We start from the raw sequence: 23,192 nt of genomic DNA, 5'->3' as shown, positions 1-23,192 counted from the left end.
TTGCCGGTGTGGGTTACGCAGTTCCATTGCTGCCTGCGTAGGTCTGACTGGTGGGTCACTTCCATCCAGCGATGCGGGTCGAGCCATGTTCACATGGAAACGTCATTTAAATACTGGCCAACAGTTGGTCCTCGAACTAGCAGCTTAGCTGCTGCTGTTATTTATTTGCTTGTGATGTAGGGCCGGCTTTCATCAGCAGTTACACGGTGGTTAGTCGGAAACGTGTTAAAATGTAATCATTGATTGGGAGTGAAGTCAGGCCTCTGAGGTCGTTGGAGTCTCCCCGTCTTCCAAAGAAATCAGTTTGCACGTGTTAGAAGAAGAATATTCAACGAATCTGCCAGGTCAATTTAGTCAGAGGCAGTAAATTCTAGTGGACTTTTGAGCCTGATTTTCATATTGCACCACCATCAGTTTAACTAGCTGTGTGATCTTGGTCAAGTTAATTAACTTTTCTGTGCCTAAATTTCTTTATCTGTTAACATGGCCATAAAAATAGTATCTAGTTCATAGGGTTGTCAGGACAAATATACATAAAAACACTTAGGACCTGATAGTGTAAGCTCTCCATTTTTATTATTGCTAGCCCAAATTGTACAATAGACTGTAATTAGTGATTGTGGAGTGTGTTAAGTGCATGGACACTATTTAATAGAATGCACAGTCTCCTCTTAATTGTTCTGACATTTGATGTTTGATGCTATTATTAAACTACTGAGCCTAGAATTTACAAAGATGCTCTGGTTCTGATTCCATGTTCTATTTTTACTCCTGTGTAAGGCATAATATCTGAAAAAGTCAATGTCAGGAAACTGCATTTTTTTTCTTACATCCTTGTACAAGATCACTTAACACAATTTTAATTAAGTGTTATTAGAGCAAGGAAATTCGTAGGGTAAATACCTATGATCATTTGGAAGTTTAGGTAAAGTAATAGCAATAACATTTAGTGAGTCCGTACTGTGCTGAATATTTTACTTTTCTTCTTTTCTTTCAATTCTTACAACAGCCTATGAGGTGGATAGTTTTATTAGCCTCATTTTACAGGTGATGAAACAGGCGTGGTCAAGTTGAGTAATTTGCTGGCCATCAGATTGCCACAAGCCATGGTGGCCAAGCTGAAGTTTGAATCCAGTTCTTACTTCAAAGTTTAAGCAATAAGTCACGCTGTCTCTGGATACTGGTAAACCACCCCTTAGTGGTTTCTTTTGTGCTACAAATCTTAGAGAAAAGAGAAAACCTTGTGGTTGTGCTTTTAACGTTTTTTAAAAAATAGTTTAGTTTTTTTATCTAAAAATTGCACTTTCATTATACATTCCAAAAACATATCCTCAAAACTAAAACCAGGCTAAAGATTTTTAATACCTGAGAGGAAACCACTGCAATTTACATGGGAGAGAATGAAGTTGTGGTAGCTCGCTGGTATCAGAAGCATAGCAGTCCTGATTTTAATATTTATTTAACACTCATCACAAACAGTGTCTGGCTTATGTTCCAGAATTGAAGATTTTGCTGCATATCAGTGTATGGGAACAGCATTATATTCAGTCTCTTTCTCTTAGATATCAGTTCATCTTTCTTAACAGTTTGTTTAGAGGAATTTGACTTGAGTGAGACCCATAAAACACAAGCTGGTATGCCTTTCATTTTCAAATGGAGAGGAGATAATGCATCCTAAAGTATGAGGGGAAGAGTTTCCCTTTTTTCTTGTCAACAAAACTACCTACTACCTATCTTTGTAAAATACTTTGTGTTTTGCAAAGTACACTCTCATGTATTCCTATGTTAAAGGCTGAGAGGAACCTAAGAGTTTATGTTTCACTGTTTCAGTCTTTCGTTAAATATTTCGGTCAAGTGACTGCTTCAAACATCTTGGAGGTGAGATGAACTGACATAGAAGGTAGAAAACTATATCCTGAAGCAGCACGTCTCATTTTTGGACAGATTTCATTTCCAACTCATTTTTCTGTGCCTGGAGACAAAAATCTGTTTCCCTGTAGTTTCCAGTCTTAGTTCTGCCCTCTGAATCTTAGCCACATGCAACATCTCTTCTGATAGTTGAAGATAGCTATCACATCCTCTTGAGTCTTGTCTTCTCTTGGGTAAACAGCTCTGGTTCCTTAAACTGGGTCTTCTGTAAAATTGTTCTAAATCATCACTATTTTGACATCTCTTCTTGACAGTCACCACTTAATCATTGTCCTCTTTCCTTAAAATATGATGGCTTGAGCTATACAAATGATTCCAAGTATGGTTAGAACTGTGCAAAGAAGTGCAGACTATGACCTTTCCTGGGGAGAATTCTTTTCTCATACCTAAGTAGAAAAGACTGAGCTTTTTAGTTAGCTGTCACATTGATTAACATTGTGCCCACTGTCTGAGTCTTATTTGCTTGAAAAGAAGGGAGGGAGGGAAGAAGGAAGGTAGGAAGGAAGGAGACTTCACATCCCTCAGCTTCTTTTTTCTTTGATTGTGTATTGGTTTTTTGTCCCTAATGTATTTGACTCATTGAAGTTGGCTTTGATAGATTTGCTCCAGTGGTTAAAGCCTATTAATATCCTTTAAATGTTTGATAATTCAAGAAACTTTGGTGGAGTTCTTGTGGGTCAGGCGCTCGGTTGGGTCCAGGGCATGCAAAGAAAAATAAGGCATCATGCCTCCTCCTCTCCAGGCTAGCTACTCGTAACTTTGTCAGCTGAAGATTTCAGTTGAATGTCTTCAGTGTTCTCATCAGTCATAAGTAGACTCTGAAAGAAAGGGGAGAGAGAGGGCCAAGTGCAGAGCTCTGTGCAAGTCTCATCATAGTCTAGTGACACGTGACCAGAGCTGTATTTCTCTAGACATTCAGAATCTTAGGGGTGGGGTCTTTCAGTCCGTGCTTGGGCCACAGTCCTCTTTCCTCTTGACTGAGAAATAGTTATTAATGGAGTATATTACATATTAATGATAATGGAAGCAGAAAACAAGGCTGAGTGCTATGGGTTACTACCTAGTGGACATGAAGCCTTTAATGAAAATGGCTATTCTGGTATTACAAATCTAACTTTTTTGTTGTAGCCACATTAGTCTTGCCTATACCGGATATCATGAGATGCTCTGTCAGATGCTTGCAGAAGACAGGATCCACTGTTTCTGCACTAGGAGGCCCTATGATGTGGTAAAAAGGGACAGGACTTTGTAGTTAGTTTGAATTTTTGGCTCCTGGATCTTGGCCGATTATTTTAACGTTTGTCAGCTGGCTCATTATCCATGAAATGGGAGAATCTCACTCATAGGGTTTTGATGTGGATTAGAGAGCCATAGTGTGTAAACCTGGCACAGTGTTTGTTTAATGTATGTTTGCCTTTGAATGAATAAATGGTGCTTAATTTGTGTTGGTTTCTTTCATGGTAACTCAGGCAAAAATGTAATGAGGTTAATTTGACATGAATTATTTTGAGAACCCGTGCTGTCTGAGGGACTGCTATATTTTGTATTTTTATACACACATATGTATTTGTTTATTATCAATTCTAGAGTTTTGTCTGAGATCGACATTTCTGGAAATACACTTTTTTGAAAATTGTGGCATTTGCCATGCTTTGGTGTTTTAGTACTACTTCCTTTTTGCAGACCTCTTCCTAGGTTACTGATAATTATGAAGTAATTTTGTTGGATGAGCTCTCTGAGAACTCAAGATCCTTTGCCTGGCTTGCCAAGAAAGCTTGATCTTATATAGAGTCCTCAACTCTCTTATGTGATTTCCTCATTGATTTGGGGCTATGTTAAACTCAACAGAGACAACAAGATTGTAGTAAAGGACTTACTCCTTTTTCTCTGGGATTTAACTGCTGAACCTAGTCAAACTCAAGAATTGTTTATTTCATACCTGTTACATGTCAAACATTGTGCTCACTGGGGTATATATAGATGAGTGAGGAGGTTTAACCATCAGTTAGCTTTCTTCTTTGTTCTTAAATGCTTGTGCCACTTTGATTGTCTTTGGTTATGTCTCTGTATGAATGTGTGCTGCTGGGTGATCCCTTCCTTTCTTCAGCTGAACCCTCCCCTCCTTTTCCCCTATTGAAGGTATTGTAAGATTATACACTCTAATTTAAATGCCTTCTGTCCCAACTAGTCTATATAAAAAGTAACATTGTTTATAATCAGAACTATCAGTCACCTTCCCTTTTAGAATTCTAACTGGAATTCCACCTATCTGCCTCCTGAAGTAGGTGCCTGTCATTTGGTTAGCAAAGAGGTGCTGTAAGGTTGGCTGGGCAGGTGGTTAGTTTCCTGACAGTATGGCAAATGAGGAAACTAAACTTGGATTAAATTTCTGAGGTCCCACAAATAGTATTGGTGTACCATTTTTTCTTAAGCTAAATCAACTGCATTTTCCCCCGCTGTATACACCTAACCTCCTGAGCAACACTTGGTATTTGGTTCTAGCAGCTGGATTTGCACTTAGCATCATAGTTTCTGGTTTAGGAATCTTGATTTCCTTGTTTGTAAGATTAATGTTTTGAATGTCTGAAATATTTTCTGAGTAGTACTGGAAGCCACTTCAGTGTTGATTCAGCCAGTTCATTTGCAATATCTTTATAAAATAAAGTAGTTGAAATCTTTTTCCTTTTCCCTCAGTATTTCATTAGATAAATATGGGCCATGGAGGGGTGGATGATTTTTTTTAAGAAGAGTTTTTTTTTTTTTAAATGAATCATAGCTTTTAACTTCTAATAAATAAATATTCTATATCTGATGGCCATTTTCTGCTTTGTGTTTTGACCTAGTCCTTAGAAGTGACTTTTTGACTCTCCTTTTCAAAGTATTGACTTGGACTCTAAACTGAGTATAGTACTTCCTTTTAGAAACTAAGGGCAAGAAATGTTGACATAGCCAAGGACCCTGCTTAGTTTTCTTTCTTTTATTTAATTAAAATATATTTGATATATAACATTGTATAAATTTAAGATGTATAACATGTTTGTTACATTTATATATTATAATATAATTTTGCCATTGTAGCTTAGTTTTTTGGTAGCTAATTTTCATTGCCTTACTACAGAGGCAATTTTATAAATTATTTGTCTGAATCCTTTCTTGTCCACATATTAAGTCTGGAAGTAATTAATAGAAACTTTAAATACATAAGCCTGAAACAATGTTAGTAACTGTAGCAAAAATAATACAACTGTTCAGTTATGCACACACATATTATTAATGAAAGTCTGTTGAACCTAAATAAAGACAGGAAGGTATTCATCCACAATTGGTTACTGTACTGCTTTAGGTATTTTGCTCTGCCAATGATTAGCAAGCACGGTTTGGCTAACAAAAACATACACAAGAAAACCCTGTTAAAACATCGATTAAACAAGTTATGAAAAGACTTTCATTTGGCAAATGTAATTTGCTCTTACTGTATCTCTCCTATAACCCTATTTTATTTTTTAAAGTAGAGATTTAAAATATATATATTCACTATGATATCAGATAAAATGTTGGGTAAAAAAGCATCAGGTGCAAATGACAGGTGTCTAATAAGATTGTTAAGTTTGTTAATACCCCTGAAGTTTGGAAGGTTAGATCACTGGGGTAAGAAGAACTAGTCATACTGTCACTCAGGGTCTGGAGGTATAAGGTGGGAAATGTACCATTACTTTGATCCTCATTATTTTGTGCCTACCCTGAGAATATTTTGGGAGATGAGTTGGTGTCCAGGAACATTTAAGTGTTCTAGTGGAGGAGTGCCAGGTTAAGAGTGTGTTGTGGGGAGGGTGTAGCTCAAGTGGTAGAGTGCATGCTTTGCATGCCTGAGGTCCTGGGTTCTATCCACAGTATCTCCTCTAAAAATAAATAAACCTAATTACCTCTCCCCCTGCCACTGCCAAAACAAAATAATTAAATAATACAATAATAAATAAATAAAATATAAAAAATAAAAATGTTTAAAAAAAAGTTTAAAAAAAAGCATTAAAAAATGTGTGTATGTTCTAGGATAGGCAGCTTTGTGCAATGGAAGAACACTGTGGAGTCAGACAGGCTTCCACCCACTACATTACCTGACTGAGTTGTCTGACCTTGGGTCAGACAACTGTATTTCTTTAAATTGTAGGTTCACAACTGTAAAATAGGGCTAATTACCTACTTCACAGTGTTGTTGTAAAGATTAAATGAAAAAGCCCAGGCGTGGTGGCATGTAGTATGTGCTATTGTTTTTTTCTTCCCATATTCCTAGAACCTTTGAATTGACATTGTTTCATGCCCCTCTCCCCTGCGCTTTCTAGACTGGGGGCCGGGGGGTGGTTCTTCACTGAGATGTTGGCCAGGGATTTATAAAATCCCTTGGAAAAGTGTGTGAAAATTGTTTTTGGTATGTGCATATGAGCAGTTTTCTTGGGAGTGAATGAATTCATAGCTTTCATCAGATTCTCAAAGAAGTCCATGATCATGCCTCCCTCCCACGCTTACTCTGGTATAACAGAATTAAGAACCTCCACCCCAGAGTAAGTAGTATAATCACAAATGGTATCTCAGTAGTCTGGGCAAATTAAGTATGGCTCATAGAGGTAGTTTAAAAAATTAAGATAAATTTCAGCCTTTTGATTGTTTACTGCTATCTTGATGTTCTGTAAAATCTTGCAGCTTTATTCTCAAATATAATTGTATTTGTTTTTAAAACAGAAGATGTTTGTTCTTTAAGAAAATACCTATGCAATATTAAAAACTTAGTATATATGTAAAATGAGATGATTTATATTACAGAAAGAATCTTTCTATAGAATAGGACTTAAGTTTTTCGTTATGAAGAGAAAAAAAGATTTAGTGGGAACTCTATAATAATGTGCTTTACTAGTGCCTCAGATATTTGAGTTAAAATAATTTGGTTTATAAGGAAACTTCTAGGAACACATCTTTTACATAAATCGAGTTAATACCAGGCACATTGTAGCTGTGTTTACCTACAGTTAACAATATTAGCATGGTGGCTATGGCCAGCACTGTGGTTCCTCCCGCCCCTTCTACTAGAGAAGAATTGTTAGCTAACATCTCAGTCTGGGAGGTACCATAGCATGGTGATTATGAGTCATGTCTGGAGCCAGACTGCCTGGATTTCAGATCCTACTCTGTCACTTACTGTGTGACCTTGGGCAAGATACTTACCATTCCTTTGTCTGTTGCCACATCTATAATATTTGGATGGTAATTATATCTAACTCACAGAGTGTTATGAGAAGTGTGTTAATATTGAAAAGTTCTTAGAACACTGCCCATTTCACTGTAAGCACTGTGAAAGTGTTAAATAAAAAATATGTAAAGTAGTTAGCAGGAGACTTATACTCATGAAAAGATAACTTACAATACAAGGTGGTGTAGGCTGTGCATGACAAGATTAGGTTCCCTAAAGTTCTTCAGGGCAGAGAAATTCAGTGCAGTTTGTATGGGTGGCACGAGAAAGCTTACAAGTTCAAGGAGGAAGAGTATAGGTCATGAGTTGGTCTTGGGTAGGTGAGATTCAGATAGAGAATAAGGATTCCCCAGTTTTATGAACAAGGATAATTGGAGGGAATATATAGTGTAGACTGTGTACGTTGGAGAGTAAGTAGAGACATACTGGCAGCTGATCTAGGAAGACAGATGTGGACAAATGGTAGAGGTCCTTGGATACAAAGATAAGGCTTTGAGATTTTTATTTGTAGATTAGGGCTTTTTGACTTTTACAAAGGAGAACTTATGAATGATTTTGTTAAAAGTGCATAGCACAGTCCTTGGCGGAAGGTAAGCATTAAATAACTGTTAGCTAGTATTAACAATAGTAGTAGAAATGACTGTACAGTGTCTCACTGTGTGGATGGGCTATATTTGTGTATTTTTTAAATTGCCTGTTGATGGGCCTTTAGGTTATTTCATTTTTTTAATATAATCAATGTTGTGATGAACACTCTTTTCATAAAATTGTTTTATATATCCATGGTTTCTTTTTCTTTTTCTTTTTCTTTTTTTCCATTTGAAAAAAACTGAAGTATAGGCAGTTTACAATGTGTTAATTTCTGGTGTACAGCCTAATGTTTCAGTCATATACATATACATATATTCCTTTTCTTATTCTTTTTCATTATAGGTTTTATACCTTTTCCCCCTGGTAACCATAAGTTTGTTTTCTATGTCTGTGAGTCTGTTTTGTAAATAAGTTCATTTGTGTCCTTTTTGTTTGTTTGTTTCAAGATTCCACGTATAAGCAAGATCATATGGTATTTTTCTTTCTCTTTCGGGTTTACTTTACTTAGTATGACGATCTCCAGGTCCATCCATGTTTCTGCAAGTGACATTATTTTATTTTTTATGGCTGAGTGGTATTCCATTGTATAAATACACGACAGCTTCTTTATCCGGTCATCTGTCAGTGGACATTTAAGTTGTTTCTATGTCTTGGCTATTGTAAATAGTGCTTCTGTGAACATTGGAGTGCATGTATCTTTTCGAGCTAGAGATCCCTCTAGATACATGCCCGGGAGTGGGATTGTTGGATCATATGGTAAGTAGTTTTAGTTTTTTGAGGAATCGCCATACTATTTTCCATACTGGCTACACCAAACTACATTCTGACCAACAGTGTACATCCATGGTTTCTTAGAAAAGACTTAACACTGTCTCTAAACTCACCATGGGAAGGTGGTAGTAAGTTTCAGAGGGAATGGTAGGAAGGAAATGGTGGAGCATTAGCAGCTCCAATTCACTCCCCTCTGCTGAGACAAAACTCATGACAAAAAGGCTTTTATGATATTATTTACTAGCAAGGATGTAGTTCAAGCATACTTATTGAAAATGATAGCTTATGAGAGAACCTAGCTATAGATATGATAAGGGTCTTTTTGTTTTGTTTTTTAAATCATGGAGGCTTTGGGAATGTAATTTCGCATGTAGACCAGAGGACCAGAGTGTAAAGTGAGACCAGAAGTATTCATATTATGACATAATATGAGACTGGTGGTCCTAGAACTCCGCAGGAAATATGAAAACAAGGCTTGGTAGGGTTTTTTGGGAATATGGGATGACGGGAGGAAGAATAGTCAATGATGATATTTCTAAGATTCTAAACCTCAGTGACTTGGAGGATGTGATTAAAATACTGAAGTTGGAATGGAAAGCCAATTTTGGAGGGAAGATCAGTTTGGATACATTTTGAAAGTAGGAGGGCATTTAAGTTTACTTATCTATTAAATATTTGGATAGGATTCAGATTTTGAGTTTCCTTTTATAGCATTGATACTGAAACAATGTGAATGGGTGAGTTCATATAAATTATGCAGCTGTTACAGCTAATAAGTGCAAAGCTGAGATCCAATATCCAAAGTTCTGCTTCAGAGTTGATATTCGTAGTTCTTATGCTGTGAGTGGGAGATGGTCCTTTATTCACATTCATTGTCATGTATTTGGTCTTCTCATTTTCCAAATTATTTCTTTTGTTATTTTGCCGTTGAATTTATTTTATACCCTTTTCTATGTAACCTTTGTTCTGTTTAATGAGGTATCTTGAGTATAGCTTGGGCCTTGAAGGAAGGCATTCCTGGATTTGCTTTCAGCTCTGCCATTGGTGTCTTTGTGGATTCCTTAGTTAATCACTCAATCTAGTGTCCTTTTCTTACTTTTAATTTTCCTTGGTGTGCATACAGCAGAAAGTCCTCCCTGAAATCTAGGTTCCTTCTCCTTCAGTAATAATAATTCACCATCCTAGCCTTTTATCTGTTTCTCTGTCTCTGTACTTTTTTCTATATAGATACACTTAAAATATGTCTTTCTCTGCATAGCTTTGAACTTGGCTCTCTGTTCCTTTTTTAAACCTGTCAACTGACTGGATTCCGATTGTATTTCTTCTTCAATTACTCTTGATTCTGTTCTCTCTTTTCTGTCTACGTGGACTTAGTTCAGTCCCTTTATGTTTTTCTTTCCAACTTTAAAGTAGCCTCCTGTCTCCCAGGTCTAGTCCTGTCCTTTCTTCCTATCCCAGAGTCATTCTCTTAAAATATAGATCTTATACTTCCCCACTGCTTAAAGGCTTTTATGGATTCTCCATTGTCAACAGTATTATTTCCTAACATTAATTCCTTTAGGTAGGTGTTTCTTTAGGAAAAAAGAAGTCAAATGAGCTTGGGAAATGCTTGTATAAAAGCTGTTAGTCAGTCTTCCTTTTGGCAGAATCTTAGTGTGCTGATGTGCGTTATGAATACACAAAGGGGATACAGAGCAATATGCAGCAGTCCCCAGATATACCTGACTATAGTATACATGAAACAAAAAAACTTGTCTAGTGTCTTGGAACAGGTTTGATTAAGACCCAGAAGGTAAAGTCTATATGTCTAAATATGAAGTTCCAGGACTTTTTTGATTCATTCAACCTTTGCCAATGTTTGTAGTCTTTATCTTTGGTAAACCAACCAACTTGGAGTTTCTTTCCCATGGGGTTTGGAGTTACGTTCTTCAGGCTTTAGTGGCTTCACCCATCTGTTAGAAAAAGCCCCTACTACTTCTAAAGGGGAGGTCATTACTTTCTTTCTGAAGTCTTCTGTGGCTCATCCAGGCAGGCTTTACACTTCTTTTCTCAGCATTTTCCTTACAGTATACTTGGCAAGATCTTCTGTTTTAACACTTATCACGTGGTATTTTAATTCTCTTTACATTTTAATTTCTGCAGTGGACTGTAAGATATATAGTTTAAATCATTAGATTTAGTTTAGATATATTAGATATAGTTTAAGTCATTGAATTATAAAATAATTGCAAGAACATTTCGAATAATAATAGTATTCATTCAGTTAAGTGAACTACCAGTAAACATTTCTTTTATCTCATCTTAGAAGTCTCTTAGAGTTTCTACAATGAGTAGGTAAGGTGCCATCAAATTAAATGCTAAGAAAACGTTCTGTGAGGAAAAACTAAGAAAACATTTAATTACCAACTTTTTTGTACTTTCATAACTTGTGTTCATAAAACAAAATATCTTTTTCTTAGATTATAATATAAAGAGTGTTCGATCTTCAGTGGAAATGGTGTTTGGTCACTAATAAAAACCTCAATGATTACTTTTTCTCCCAGATAACTGGAGTTTCATATTGACATGATTCATCTATAGTTTTTAAGATAAGAAATGTTACTTTATGTGAAACATTGTTTAATGTATATCTCTCTTTTCTTAGGCGTCATTCTTAACAAAGAAGTTAAATATTGGTGGGAAAAGAGTAAACCTTGCTATATGGGTAAGTTAACTTTTTTAACTGTATGAGTGAAAGCCTGTACCTGTTCTTGGTGCTCTAATAACTAATTGGCTCAAGGAATAAGAATTTGAATTTCTGGATTATTTATTTAGTTAGTTAGTTAACTGAAGGTTAGATAAAACCTTTTTAAAAATAAAGTTTTTTCCCTAAAATCTGGCTAAGAATTATATCTTAAATACAACTGTGTAAATGTATAGTGCTATCATAACTTTTCAGCTAGGGAAGGGTCAACTCAGAGGGATTCCACATGGGAGAAGGAATACAGGAGTGGACAGCCTGCCTGACTAACCACCCCACCCCACCCATTGCACCCCTCCCCCGTCTCCATGTTCCAATCCTCTGAGGGAGTGACTAGTGGAGGGCAGGGCAAGAATAATGCAGTAGGGTACCTGTCAGCAGGTGGAGAACCTAAATTTAGTGCAAGGCCTGTTCCTGGCTTATAATGACATTGTGGCCATCTGACCCTTTGGCAACTGAACTGGTTTTTCTAGTGAGGGTGGGAAGATTGCTGAGGAGGAGGGGTTGGGAAGGGGAGAAGTAACCTTTGTATAACAATAAAACATTAAATACTGATTATATACTGATTATAACGAGTTAAAAAGTGTTTTTGTAACTGTTCTGTTTCTTTTAACAGTATTTTGGGATTATCTGTAACTTTATACCTCACTTTTTAATTAATCAGAAGTTCACTGTAGTTACCATAACAGATGTATGTTTTCTTCTGATCTAATAAGCATTTGTTGCTTTATTTAGGATACAGCAGGTCAAGAGAGATTCCACGCATTGGGTCCAATTTACTACAGAGATTCAAATGGAGCTATTTTAGTGTATGATATAACAGATGAAGATTCTTTTCAGAAGGTATCCTATTTACTTATGGGTAGATAATTAAGTAGAACAACACTGAGTTTCCAAATCTCCATTAACATGCCTTTGTTTACTAATGTGATTAGCTTTGGGTTTAAGGGTAAAGTATAGTTTGTGCATAAATAATGACCTCTCATGTTTTTTAATGGAGTATTTAATTCATGTTAACAATATGAATATCATTTATTAATAGTTTATTACATGGCTTCTCAGATATTAGGGAAGGGAAATAACCTGAAGTAAAGCTTCAGAGAAATATAGAGGCTTTTAATCTCCCTGTTAAAGAAAAAGTTGTATACCGATTTTTGATTCTGTAAACACTGGGCACCTGAAAACTTGGTATGGCTGCATAGATGGGCTCCCTAATTGCGAAGAGGAAAAAGAACTAAATCAAGTTTAAACTCTTTCTTCTCACTAAATAGCTTGGAGAATATGCTATAAACTTTAAAAGGACAATCTAGGTTTATTTTAAAGCTCTTCCATTTTTTTTTTAATCCCTCTGTAAACATTCAGCACAAATTTAGGATTTTTAAAGTTGTTTGAGACCAAAAATGAGTTACCGTTAAACTTACCTCTGAATTTTCACCATAGTCAGGATGGTGACCACTTAACTTATTTGACCTTTCCTTTGTAAGGCCTTCTTGGAATAACTTTGTCAAGAGTATATAACAAAAGGGAGTAATTTCCAAGGCAGAAACTTTTCTTGCCTTGAGTTATGAGTTTGTACTTGTTGAAATTACTTGCCTTTTTAGTTTTTTATTTTTACTTATTTCCCGGTATTCAACTGATGAAGCAGATATACAAATTAGCACTTGGATTATTAATGACATATGGAAAAACTTAGTTCAAGGTATAGAAAAATAGGTAGCTTTCAGATTTAATGATATTTTTAAGAATTATTTTGGGGTGCTGTTTGTTATTCCTTCCTGCTTTCTGGCATAAGAAGAAATTGTTTAAGTATTTTATTGATTAAAAGAAGATGGACTCTTTTAGGTTGAAAAGTGACCAGTTATCGCTTGCTGCATAACAAACCCCCCAAAGTTTGGTGGCTTGAAACTATTTATTTTTTCTTATGGTTTTGTGGACAAGTCCTCTGTTCCATGTGGTATCAGTGGAGTCACGCATGGAGCTGCGTGGAACTGAGGGTTTCGCTGGGTGGGGAACTGGATCCAGGAATGCCGGGTTCTCTTCTGCATGGCCTCTCACTCTTTTTGGTATCTCATCCTCTAGGACTCTCCTTATTCCTTATTCTAGCCTAAGCTGCTTGTATGATAGCTGGATCCCAAGAGTGTGGCTGCCGGACCTTCTTAAGGCTTTAGCCTGGAATTGGCATAGCATTAGTTCTGCCACATTCTCCTGGTCAAAGCCAGTTATAAGGCTAGCCCAGAGTCAAAAGAGAGAGGAAACAGACTTGGCAAAGAGTCTATGACCATCTTTAACTCACCACAGAATGTATGGGGGTAATGAATAGGGTGTCTGTGAAGGGGGATCTGATTGCAGACGAATAAGTATTTTTTTAAAAATATCTTAGATTTAGTGCATCGTGATACTGTATGTACAGGGAGTGTGGTAATACTAATTGGATTCTGGCATATTTCCCTCGAAGAGTTGAAGTTGTACATTTTATACCAGTACTGTCAAATTTTTCTTATGTGAAATCATCTAGGGGTGGAAGTTAAATGCTTCTCAGAAAATGTGACACATACATGTTAATGAAACAAAAAAATGGGGCTGTACTGAGACTACTGTACTGCTGTTACAGAGATAAGGTATTGATACTGATTACCTTTGTTTTTATAAAGATTTTGAGTTTACTAAAGATGGTTCTTCTACATTCTTTCTGTGATTATTTTATTATTATTTTTTCAAATGGAGGTACCGGGGATCGAACCCAGGACCTTGTGCATGCTAAGCATGCACTCTGCCACTGAGCTATACCCTCCCCCAGTTCTTCCGCATTCTTGCAGAGAAGTGTGAAACTGTTACTTTGTGCATAGGAACATGTACACAGTAAATGCTTACCACACATATCTTATGTAATTTCTGTAATTTATGTGTGTGTGTATTTTTTCAGGAAGATATGTAAGTTCTCTGTGATTTGATTACATACACATTAAATTCCATTACAAAAAATGAGAGGAGGTATCCCATGCTTTTTCCTGTTTCATTGTCATCAACTTGTTTAAAATCATGAGTTCAAAAGATTACTTAACTTCAGTTTACTCCAACTGCACTGCTGTGCTGCATCCATAGTGAAGAATCCATTTGCTAGTGGTTCTCCATCAGGGGACATCTAAAGACATCTTTGATTGTCGCAGCTGGAGGGTGGTACTGCTATCTAGTCGACAGGAGGCCAGAGATGCTGCTAAGCATCGCGAGACACAGGAGGGACCCTCACAACAAAGGGTTACCTAAGCCAAAACATCAGTAGTGCCAAGGTTGAAAAAGCCTGTCATATACCAAAGGATGAAATTTTATTTTAGTCTTTTTGGTACCCATATCGTTTTGTTTTTCTTTTACTTGTGTGACACAGAAGCTCCTATGCCCTCTATTTTGGAACCAATTGGTTATAAAATAATTTAATTAAGCTTATGTGTTTTTAAGTCCAAGGTGACTCTGTACAGGCATCTGTTATCAGAGGCTAGAACTGACACACTTTGGCTCTGGTGTACAGCTTTTCTTGGATTTATGAAAATTTGTAATTGGAGGTGCTTTTGTTCATACTTACATGTAGATATAGAGAGAAATCTTTCCATTGGATGGTTGTGTGTGTGTGATTTGCAATATAATCAATCTGGCAATAAATGATCCTACAGTGAGTCATTCCTAGTAACAAAATATGCGGGCTGTTAGACAAACTTTTGAAGTATTTACACAATGTTGAGTTTTGGAGTGTTGTAATGGTAGTCATTGTAACAGGATTTGTTTTAATATTTACTCTTTTGTATACACAGGTAAAAAACTGGGTCAAAGAATTGCGGAAAATGTTGGGAAATGAAATCTGTTTGTGTATAGTTGGTAAGCTTCATTACTTTTTAAAAATGTCCTTTGTTTCCTTAACACTTTATTAAAGAATGGTAAATAAGTAATTCTCATTTTAAAGTTACATGAGAAAAGAAGAATGGTATTTTAGGATTTACTATTTTAGAATAATTTAGGATTTGAAAGTGATCCTCCAGGAGATTCAAACATCTGTCCTTCAAGGAATGCCTTGTGGAGCCAGTGGGAGGCACTAAGCATGTAGGGCTTTAGTCCCCCTGGCCTTGCCTTAATTTGACCTTTAGGTTTTCACCATGAGATTATTTTAGAAAAAAAGAGCTCAGCAACTGCTTTACAAAATGATTAAAATTAATGACTTAAGCTGGTGTTCTTGTTTTATACATTTAACTATAAGCATTTTTGAATTAAGGACAAATTTGACTCCAAGGAAATAAGTAGATCATGATATAGTAGGGTCGAGGAGTATTCTTAATTATTTTTTTCCATTTGTTTTAATTGAAGTATAATTAGTTTACAGTGTTATATCTGGAGGAATATTCTTAATGGGTAAAATATACGGACTCCAGAACTCACTCTGAGACTTCTGGAATTTCTCTTTGCTTCCCTTTTTCTGTAGGTTATTATTTCTATGATATAGCAGCTAATTATTGAGCAATAAAGGGTACCAGATACTGTGCTGTATACTCAGTAAACATTCTCTCTTGTACCCTCACAGCCCTGTGAGTGAGGGCTTTGTAGAGGAAGCTGAGCCCTGGAGAGACTTAATAACTTGCTCCGTGTCATGCAGCTATCAGAGATGGGGTTCACACTGATGTCATTCAGACGCTTGTGCTTCTGTTACTCATCTTTACGTTGAATGGCCTCAGGCTGTTTTCTCTCTTCCCTTCTTTGTAACTGATGAATGGCCTGGGAGAAACCAGGGTAGTTTTACTAAAGGACATAGAATGAAATGGCCAGCGTGGTCTAATTCTGCTTTTAGCCTTAAGAATTATTTTTAACTTGAGTTTATGTTTTTCTTACATTTTTTTCACCATTAGATTGGTTAACTTTACTGGTCCATATCAGGGCGCAAGTTTGGGAGAAGAGCAGGAGGTGATCTGGGCTGCCTTTTAGTCTAGATGCTAGGAGTCAGGGTAGAGGGAGGGGGTGTTTCAGACCAGAACAGGAGTGGTAGACCACACAGGGGTGAGGGGCCAGAGCTGCAGCCAGTCATGCGTTAGTGAGATAGCCTGCCTTCGTCTGGTGTGTGGACTTACTGGCAGTGGAAGTGTCCGCAGGAGGTGAATGACTGAAGAACTGATTATTTGGGATTCTGGTTGTCTCTCAGAAGAGAGGAGGAAGTACCTAACATATTCTTAAGAAAGTCAGAGAACCCTCAAGAGCTTGGATACTTGACCAAAGTTACAAAGTAACATTTAAAATAAATTAGCTGGGTAAATAAGCTTAAAATTCAGTATTTTTCATGTTCATATTCTAAGAAGGTTCAGTCACATTGGATCTGATAGCTTACTGCCTCAAGTATGGTTAGACACATCTCCTTTAATATTTTATAATGTTTATTAATGATTGGTATAAAGTGTAAAAAGCTCTCACTCTCTCGTCTTTTCCATTGGCAAGAGTGACACAGAATTTTAGTTGTAATTCAGAGTTGGAAGAATTTTGAGAGCCTGTTGAGCACAAAAGGAAAATTTCACAAAGTTAACATATGTGTGTAACCAGTACAGGAGAAGCCCTGCCCTACTCTTTCTCATCCCAGCACTACCCCAGTTGTCTTCCCCTCACCGTCCCCCACCCCCAAACATGAGCTGGTCTTTTTACTTAATGGACTAGTTTTGTTTTGAATTTCATATACATGGACTCATACAGTATGGATGCTGTTTCGTCTTTTTTTTGTCTTTACATTATGTTTGCTAGATTCCTCTGTGTTCTTATATATAGTTGTAGTTCATTTCGTTCTGGTGCTCTCTAATGCTGTGAATATTCCACAGTTTATCCTTTTCCTATTGATGGACAGCTGCATTATTTTTCCCACCTCTTGATTTTCATTCGTTCTTTAAAGTACTTCAGTGTTTATTCTTTCTTCTGTTTTATTTCTAACTTCAAAAGAATACTGCCTCACAGGATTGTAGTAAAGATTAAATAATGATTTAGAAAACACTAGGCGTAGAGAAGGCATTTAACAAATATTTGTTCCTTTCCCTTTACATAAGACAGCCCTTCAGACATTGGAAACCTACTTGGATGGTTCACCTAAAATCTTCTCTAGATCTTCAGCTGTTTCTCACTTGGCCTAACTTTCAGACGTTCTCATCATCCTGGTTATTTTTTCCTAGGCTTATTTCAGTTACTAGTGTGTTTCCTACACTTGAAATGAACGCTAGACTCCAGACATTGTTGAGTCAGTGTATATTCCGTGGCTCCTTTTTTTAAATCCTCACACTGTCCTTCTACCAACATTGCTCAAGGTTGCATACACTTTTAGCAGCCGTTTCAACTCAGTGTCTCTTTTATACATATAGTTAACAAACATCTGAATTCCTTTTTTGTAAGTATTGCTCTTCTGTCAGTTGTTTCCCTGCTTCCTACATAATTAAGTCATTTAAACCTAAGTGTAGAAATTTCAACTTGTCATATGTTTCTGGATTTTTGGTCTATAATCTGCTAGCTTTTTCATATGTAAATTAGATACTGAACCTTCTAGACTTTTATCTAAGCCTCTGATAATGTGTAAAACAGAGCTGGTTTAAGTAAACTAGGTAAGGCAGTCAGGGTCATGGTAGAAATTTTAATTATCATGGACTTTAATTCTCTCATAACAATATTGACTTTCCATTTGATCATTCACTGGGATGGATGTGACTATTTTTGGTAACTACTGTTTATTGAACATTTACCATGTACTAGGCCTTTTACCTGTATCTTATTTTCACATCAACCCTGCAAAATTTGTTAGTTTGTACAAAGTGAGGCTAAGAAGGAGTTAAATCATTTGCCCAAAATTTTATAGTTATGAAGTGAGCCAGGACTTACAAAAGCTTCTTTCCACTAGGCCATACACCATCTAGTCTAAGCAAAATATGGTTCTAGCTCTTTACCGCTACTAGATCATCTGCCCTTAGCAGTATGTCCCTTCCATCTTACTAATTCCGATGGGTATTTTGAAGAAGATGAAGTTTTTACTATTCTTAGCAGGGTGGCCTTTTCCTCTCTCTCCAGTAGCTTCACCCATTTTCTCCCCTAACCTTTCCAGGACTTTCAAGGAGTTGCTTGCTTTGGTGGTTGTCCTTGTTTTCAGATGTTTTAAGCCAGTTAGAAAGTTCCCAGTGTAGCTGTGCAGTAGCAGTAAAACAGATATGAGTCTCAGAGCTGTAATGTTTTAGCTCTCTTGCTTTTAAAAGAACATAGGAGCTAAAAAGGTCTTAAACTTTGAGAAAGTGTCAGTCACTCACAGGCAGTTTTCTGTGATTTAGTCTGTGCTGTCAATCTGTTATGACACTGATGTTTCAAAGAAATAGTAGTTAGTAGAGGGATTTTTTTGTTTAAAATAATAATTATGTCATTAAAATAGCTATTTTAATGATAACTGACTTTCAGTTGGTTAAGTTTAAAATGTTATTAAATAATAAAGCAGTGTCTGAATAATTTTTCCCAAATACTCATTTGTGATGGTAAGGTGATTGTTCACTTTCCCTATTCTCATTTTTTAATAGATGTTGGTAATTCTGGTGGATTTTGAAAAAAGAGGTGTTAAAGATCTAAAAAACCAACTCATAGGATTTTAGTTAATTGCAGCCAGAGTTTCCTGGTTGCCTATAGGAGACTCCTGTTTCAGCTTTTTACAGTGGCACCTTGTGCCTCTGTTTGTTGGAGCCACCTGCCACTAGGTGGTGCTTTTTGCATTCTTCATAGCATAAAACAACTTGTTATTCCACTGGTGATTGTTGGATATATCGGTTGTAGTATTCAGCAAATTAAAAATCTTATTGACGAAGTATAATGTGAGAAATCAGAACTAATATGTGTCTTCTCACTGAGGGAGACTGATAACTGTTCAAAGAAGGAAGAGTTCATTACTGAATTTGTTAGTACCCGCTGAACTTTAGTATGTCCGCTTGCTTCCCCCTCAGCCTTAGTCTGCGATGGCGAATCGTTGCTTACAGCTGCTCGTAGTTAGTTTCCCAGATTATTTGAGGTCCTCCGTGCACAGGACCTCTGGGCTTGCACTTCTCAGTTCTGAGCACTGTGTCCCTCATTGGGTGCTTACTTCAGTGCTTTATCTGAAATTGTCTTCTCAAATCTCTAAGGTCCCAAGAAAAAATGACTTTAATCACAAGGTTTTCTTTCTTTACCCCTGTAGGTTATAATAAAAGAAATGAAAATGTGTGTTTGACATTTCCTTTCTTAGGGTGTTTTTCCCCTTTCCTGTCTGTTATTTCCATTGCCTTTAGCACTGTGTCTAGCCTGCTCACTTTAATCTCTACCCTGTATTTAGTAAGAAATCTGCATTTTGCTGTTTCTTCACTTTCATTCTAGGGGCTTTTTAGCATAATCTCAGTTTGGTTCCATTGTTTAAGGAGAGGTAAACTTACTTTCAGTCATTTAATCTGCATGCTGTTCATAAACTAAATTCTTTTCATGTTTTCAAACAAACAGTACAGTTCCTTCCCCTGCAGTGGTGAAGTGCTTCAAAAGCCATGCATTGTAATGCTTTCTCTAACCAGTTCATATCATCCAGAAATCCAAAATACTCTTAGGATCCAAGAGGCTAGCCAGGTATATTTTCATGAGCAATAAGGTAGCCTTGCTTAATTATTGACTGGCTCTAAGTTGATTGGGGACCATTACACTTGGCTAAGAACTATATAGGTTTATCCTTAGGGTTCCCTAGTGAATCTTAATCCCTATTCTACCATAAATCAAAAATAGTGTCTATCTCTTTGGAAAAGTTACTTGTCTGACAGAGGCTGCAGCTTCAGAAGGGATATGCATTGAGCCATTTGAGGAAGGTTGGGGCATTCACCTTGACAGTCATGATCAGCCTTTCCATCATGGGAGTTAATTTTATAGTTTCAGGACATTGAGAAAGCTGATGGGAGTTTGAATTATTTTCCCAGGTGATTAAAATGGCAGTTGGATATTTATAATTGGTTTAATTTCATTATAAAAATGAATCAATATTAAAGATTGGCATTTACTTTTTCAAATTAGGTAATAAAATAGACTTGGAGAAGGAGAGACATGTTTCCACTCAAGAAGCAGAATCGTAAGTGTTATCCCTTCGCCTCTCCTTCCCCCAGTCACTCCCTGTGAGCAATTGTCATCTTTGCACAGTATTCTTTACCATTTAGGTGTAACTCAAACCTCTTAATATAGATTGAGCTATTGGATTCAGTGAAGCATGATTACATTGGTAATTTCTGGACTTCTGGTGATATTTAAAGATACTCGATTCTCACTTCTCTTTCTGGTTTCAGTAAAAAATATGAGTAATGCAGAAGAAAACTATCATGGCCAAATGGTCAGTGAGTCACAAAAACTAAAGTATTTGGGTTCCAAATTAACTTATAAAAATTTCAAGTCTTATTATACTTATGTTTTTATTTAAAAGTTGGTTCAATATAGAGAGATTAAGTGGTTATATGATCTTAATTTCACTAAACCTAGGTGAATTAGTAATAATAAACTAAAATTGCTACTGTAAAAAAAATTTAAATAGGCCAAAAACATGAAACTTTTTTTTTACATCAATCCCTGATTTCTTTTTCTTTTTTTTTTTTTAAGGTATGCAGAATCTGTGGGAGCAAAACATTACCATACTTCAGCCAAACAGAACAAAGGAATTGAGGAACTCTTTCTTGACCTTTGTAAAAGTAGGTATATTTAGATTTAGTATGTTTAGATATGGCTCTTTTAAAAATACCCTATTTCCAAAGTGATGCTTACAGTGTTCGTTTCTGACTGCATTGATAATTTGTCACGTCTACTAGTATTACTACTTACTTAATATTTTAAACTAACTTTTTGAAGCGTAAATACTTACTTTTCCCCTATTTCAAGCAGTAATCAATGGTATGAAATCGTGTAGTATGTGCTAAATATTTAATAAAATAAATGTGTTACTATTAAAAGTAAAAATGGAAGAGGAATATACAGAGTAGAACAGATTTAAGAGATGTAACAGTCTGTTGCAGTGGAGGAACCTTATTTGGACCCTACCTAATTTGACAAATGAGTGAAAAAGAACATTTGTGAAACAGTTGGGGCTATATGAACACTCACTGGATATTTGATTATATTCAGAAATTATTGTGGGGCAGGAGGGTATAGCTCAGTGGTAGAGTGCACACTTAGCATGCACGGGGTCCTGGGTTCAATCCCCAGTATCTCCATAAAATAAATAAATAAAAATACCGAAAACCTAATTACCACTCCCCACAAAAGAAATTATTGTAAATTTCTAAGGTGTGCTCGTGGTGTTTTGGTTATGCTTAAAAAAGAGTTCTTACTTTTTAAAAAAATTTTTATCTTTTAGAATTTGTATTAAAATAATCTGTGAATAAAATTATGTGTCTGAAATTTGATTTAAAGTAACAGTAGAGATGCCTCCCAAGTACGGATGAAATTGTATGATGGACATACAGATTTTCATTATGCTATTCTTTCTACTTTTATATATGTTTGAAATTTTCCATATTAAAAAATTTAAGAACAGCGAAAGAAAAATGTTTGTTGTATGCAACCTGAAAGTCATTTCTCATATCACCAATAGGATGCATACCATACTTAAGAAAACCCTAGTTTACAGAATAATGGATTGGAATGATTGTATCAAATGATATATAATCCTTGAAGTTATAGACCTGACTCTTTTGAGAAGTTGATGAAATGATGGTTTTTCTCTCTAGAAAAATGTACATATACACAAATTTTGGAGTGAATTTCAGTTTTATGTAGAGCTGAAGGTTATTCATAATCCTTCTGGAGCAGTGATTCTCTAAGCGCAGCCCTTGAGCAGCAGCGTTAACATCCTCAGATGTGTTAGAGATGCATATTCTTGGGCCCTACCCCAAACCTCCTGAGTCAGAGTCTCCGGAGGTGGTGTCCAGAATCCCTCTTTATGATTCTGATGATACTAAAATTTGAGCACCACTGCGCTACATATCAGTCACTTGGAGATTTTGTTAAAATGCATTTTTTGATAAAGTGCGTCTGATGTAGGCCTGAGTTTGTCTTTTCTAACAGGCACCCAAGCGTTGATGATACTGGTCCTCAGACCATACTTTTGAGTACCAGGGTTCTAGATCAGTGGCTTATAAATGTTATACATCTCATATCTTTATATTAAAAAAGTAGAGAATTCTCCATATGTTTATTTTGAAATTAAAGAACATGTACAAGTACTTGTATTTTTGCATATTATAAAACACACCTAAAAATAGAAATTTTGAGAGGTTGAGGAAAAATAAATAGAAATTAGAATTTGTACTTTTTAAAAAATTTCCTCTCAGTGGATTGTCCCGTATAACCTCGATTTGGAAACCGTTGTTCAAGAGCAGTCTCTGGACTCCAGTTTAAGAATCCTTGTTCTGTTTTAAGGACTTTTTTCTTTCCTCATTTTTTCAAATATGTATTTTGCAGCTATTTACTCCAAATTTGTGTCTTGTATTTTCATTTTTCTTAACTGTCTCTCAAAGAGCAGAAGTTCTAAATTTTAATAAAGTTCAATTTATCAGTTTTTCTTTGAGTTGTGTTATGTCTTATATGAGAAATCTTTGCTAACTCAAAGTTACAAAGATTTTCTTCTACAGAATTTTCTCCTGTGTTTTCTTCTAGAAGTTGTTTTTTATTTAAGTCTATAATTTTTTGTTAATTTTTACATATGGTGGGAGGTATAGATCGAATTTTTGTTTTTTACATGTAAATATCTAATTCTAGTGTTTCTTAACAAGATTATTATTTTTTCATTGAATAAATTTGGGACATATACCAAAAATTAAGTGACCATATTTATAGGGGTCTATTTCTGGACCCTGTTCCATTTATCTCTGTATATCTTCTTTCACCAATGTC

At 36.0% G+C, this 23,192-nt stretch overlaps 1 protein-coding gene across 1 annotated transcript in view; it reads left to right on the top strand.

Annotated features, from left to right (window-relative positions):
• RAB21 (RAB21, member RAS oncogene family) overlaps nucleotides 1-23,192 on the top strand; it is a 33,849-nt gene that overhangs the window by 960 nt on the left and 9,697 nt on the right. Inside the window, exons 2-6 of the mRNA XM_010958863.3 lie at nucleotides 11,178-11,237; nucleotides 12,009-12,116; nucleotides 15,077-15,140; nucleotides 20,331-20,385; nucleotides 20,904-20,992. Coding sequence (XP_010957165.2) covers nucleotides 11,178-11,237; nucleotides 12,009-12,116; nucleotides 15,077-15,140; nucleotides 20,331-20,385; nucleotides 20,904-20,992 — 376 coding nt within the window. The remainder of the gene's footprint in view (nucleotides 1-11,177; nucleotides 11,238-12,008; nucleotides 12,117-15,076; nucleotides 15,141-20,330; nucleotides 20,386-20,903; nucleotides 20,993-23,192) is intronic.

Source organism: Camelus bactrianus, chromosome 12, assembly GCF_048773025.1.
Source record: "Camelus bactrianus isolate YW-2024 breed Bactrian camel chromosome 12, ASM4877302v1, whole genome shotgun sequence".
NCBI classification, from domain to species: domain Eukaryota; kingdom Metazoa; phylum Chordata; class Mammalia; order Artiodactyla; family Camelidae; genus Camelus; species Camelus bactrianus.
This window is presented reverse-complemented; position numbering and strand designations above follow the sequence as displayed.